The sequence below is a fragment of the Mesitornis unicolor genome, unplaced genomic scaffold (assembly GCF_000695765.1).
Source record: "Mesitornis unicolor isolate BGI_N332 unplaced genomic scaffold, ASM69576v1 scaffold12249, whole genome shotgun sequence".
In the NCBI taxonomy this organism is placed as follows: Eukaryota; Metazoa; Chordata; class Aves; order Mesitornithiformes; family Mesitornithidae; genus Mesitornis; species Mesitornis unicolor.
Window position 1 is genome coordinate 23,692 of NW_010209305.1, and position 3,483 is coordinate 27,174.

Consider the following 3,483-nt stretch of genomic DNA (forward strand, 5'->3'; position numbering starts at 1 on the left):
GTGAAATCAGGGAAAAAGATAACATGCAAATTTTGCTCTCAAATGCACAAAACGAACTTTTCTTTCAGTATCTTTCATTTAAAGTAACCTAGGATAATGTTTATTAATTTTTGTTTAGTCACACTTGTCATCCTTCCCACTCAAAACATGCAAATATTGTTCTAGATGAACATTTTAGAGAGAAAAGTGACAAGGCAAGCACTTTAAGCACTCTAAGAAATATTATTTATGTTTCAAGAACAGAAACAAAGCCGGTTCAAGTTGTAGACAACAGCTGACATCAAAAATCTATCCATGTTATTTTGATGCTTTGTCTGTTTTTCCATAGTTGCAAGGATTTGGAGATCCTCTACAGACAGGCACTGCCATTATACCTTGCTGCTGAATTCCACTTGCTCCTGTATGAGAGTCTCCCAGGGCACAAGGCTGAACAACCGTATGACCATCACCGGTTCCCAGCTGAGCTCCTGGAGAGACAGGAAAAAAGATTTAAACATAACAGAAGATATAAATCCAGTTCTGGAATTTAAAATGTTGAGGTTTATTCCCCTCCTCAAGAGGTAGACTTTGATTGTGGCTTCTTTTTTATTCTTTCCCAAACCAGCTCAGAAAAGGTCCAAAGCTCTCATGCTTTTGTTTTCCAAATTCACACTTGCAAATTCAGATGAATATACAGTAGCCTCCTACAAAATGGATGGATTCTGATTTGAAAAGTGTAAGTACACACATGTATTTAAGTGTAGTATTTAAGTGCAGATGTATACATTTTAAGGACAAAGAGTGCATATAGTGTTCACTTTTTAAACTAAGCCCTTCCTGTCTTCTAAATCTCAAAAGAAATAAAAGTTCAAGCACCCAGCTTTAAGGAGTCTAGACTTGAATTCTTCGATAGGAACTGTACTGGCTGAGAACAATAAGGTCCATCTTCCTCCGCAATCTGCTTCTAACCTTGACTAAAGCCTAAGGAGAACACAAAACCAGTAAATTTCCAGTTCTGCTGTATCCTTTTACAATGATGAGTCCAAGGTGTACATAGTATTCAAGATGTGGATGCACCACAGTTTTATACAATGTTAACACTGTTTTATTTTTTTTCTTAGTAACTATTTAATGCTAGTCTTTGTATGTTACAATAAGAATGTTAATAGTTTCAAGTAATTTTCATCAAAACTGTATGATAAATTCTATACCAAGTTGTTTCAGACACCGTCCACCACATTGTTGTTGACATTATAGTAGAATTAAATTTCAGCAAGCAATTTAATGCTAGCATTAGAAAACTTCGCAAATTAACAGTTCTGACTTGAAAATTCAGAAATAATTCCTTGTTACAAATATCAGGATGCCTGTAGACTTCTAGAAGAAAAATCACACTCAAATGTTTTTGAAATCAAACTGTTTTGATACATGTTAAACAAGTAAGTTTCGGGGGGGGGAAAACAGGTTAAAAAATTCTTACCTGTCTGAGAAAGAAAACCTAAAGATGTCGATATACAAATACTACCGAACTTAGTGAATAAACTTGAAAGTAGTTTTTGGTGCAAGTCACAAACGTCTTGTGAAAACAGTTCTCTCTCATAATACATAGTGCCAAGGGCATTATAAAAGATGCTTGTGTGGTTCAGTTCCAATAATTCTATGCATTGAAAGAATCTGACTGACCTCCTGTACCACCACAACCAGAAATGCTTTCTCCTGGTGAATAGCCCATTAGGCCACCGTTTCCATTTCCATTTGGATTAGAAGGCACTGTTGCAAGAAGACCTAAGCAACAAAATAAAATATATAGGCATAAAGAAAGACAGAAAAAAGAAGATTAAGTGTAACATGTTTTTTTCTTCACGACAGCCAGCTCTTCACCCTCACCCCAAGGGGTTTACCTTTGTAAGAGGAGAACATCTCTCTACCTTGCGTACTTCTGGGATCTTGCCAAGTAATTTTAGTAATTTTAGTTCACAATTACTTAAGAGGAATTTTTAACATAATATTCTGTATAACTTTTCCAATATTCATTAGTTACTCACTATATTGTGTTGAAATGTAACACATCCCAACTCAATATCAGTATCTGAACATAATGACTGCTTAAACCTTCCTAAGCAATACAAGTGCATGTGGTTTACCTCTCAGAGCAAAGGGGACTGTCTTTCCTAACTAGGAAGGATGCTACCAGAGGCTGCATTGGTCTATCTGAGCAACATCATTTGCAAATGCAAATACAGCATGGTTGAAGTTATGAACCACATTCAGTTTCTAATCACTGGTATTAAAACCTACCTGTACAAGAGTATCAGAATGCATGGAAGACTCAAATTAACAAAGAAAAACCTGCTAAAAACCCACAGAAAAAAATTCCAGGTGAGATTTGGAAAGAGGCACTATACTCAAATTCTTTCTTTCTTTTCTTGGTTACATCTAATATTTTCATTTATTTAGATACATAACCCTGGCCATCACACTGAGCTCACACCTGATTATCACTGCTACGGGACAAAATTAATTTCTAGAGGGTGAAAGAAGTTTTCAAATATACAAAGCCAATAGCCTGTAACATACCCAGTCCTCTGTATCGTGAAAGCTGCTGGTAGATTTGTTTCATCCTCTCAATATTCAGACGGCTTGCCTCTGCATGATTTACCATTGGTTTGGGATAATTAACTCCTATAACGCATTTTGCAGCCTTCTGGACACTCTCTGGGGCATTCCAAGGATCATAGATGTATTTTGCAGGGAAACCTCTAAGCACTGGCAAATAACGTCTTTAAAAAAATAAATAGAAGATTACTTTAAGTATAAAGCCCCCTGACAGTTGAAGCAACATCCACGAATCGCTGCAATTCCTGGATTGCGAGTTACCTGATATAATCCCCATTTGGGTCAGTTCTTCTGCCAAAACCCACTGGACAGTAGCAGTGAAAAAACTGCTGGAAGAAGGAACTACAAGACAGCCACATCCAGCTTCCAGCATTCACACTCCAGTCCGCGTCAAGTAAGAGCTCCTCAAAGACCTTATGAAATTAGAGCAAGCAGTTATTCTGAACATGGCACACCTTCAAGACACCTACTTTTTCAGGAATCATTGCAAGTTCTTTATTTCAGCAGAGGAAACTCAGCTCTTCAATGTAGCAACACCCTTTCTTACCTGGCAACATTCACAGAACATTCAGTACACAATTGCAAATACTTACCTAAATGCCAAACTCAAAAAAGTGTGATCGCCTGTTTGGCTTTTACCCTGTAAAAAACCTTGCAGACATCTCAGAAATCTGAAACCAGAAAGTTACACGTTCTTGCATAAACATGTCCTTAAAAAATAAATCCCCAAAGGACAGCTGGAGCTTGCCACAGTGGCATTTGCTGCTTTCAGAAGAGTTGCCTAACCACATTGCAACTAAGGACGCTTTGCAAACTTCCAGAAAACAGGGAACATACGTTTCAAACTCCAGTCGTTGCTCTGGAAACCTCGACTTGCATAGCTTCTTT

At 37.4% G+C, this 3,483-nt stretch overlaps 1 protein-coding gene across 1 annotated transcript in view; it reads right to left on the minus strand.

Moving 5' to 3' along the window:
* Positions 1-3,483, minus strand: part of CRY1 (cryptochrome circadian clock 1) — a gene marked incomplete at its 5' end in the record, with an annotated part of 17,196 nt that overhangs the window by 3,783 nt on the left and 9,930 nt on the right. Inside the window, 4 exons of the mRNA XM_010192841.1 lie at positions 375-467; positions 1,663-1,764; positions 2,557-2,759; positions 2,857-3,008. Of these exons, the coding sequence (XP_010191143.1) occupies positions 375-467; positions 1,663-1,764; positions 2,557-2,759; positions 2,857-3,008 (550 nt within the window). The remainder of the gene's footprint in view (positions 1-374; positions 468-1,662; positions 1,765-2,556; positions 2,760-2,856; positions 3,009-3,483) is intronic.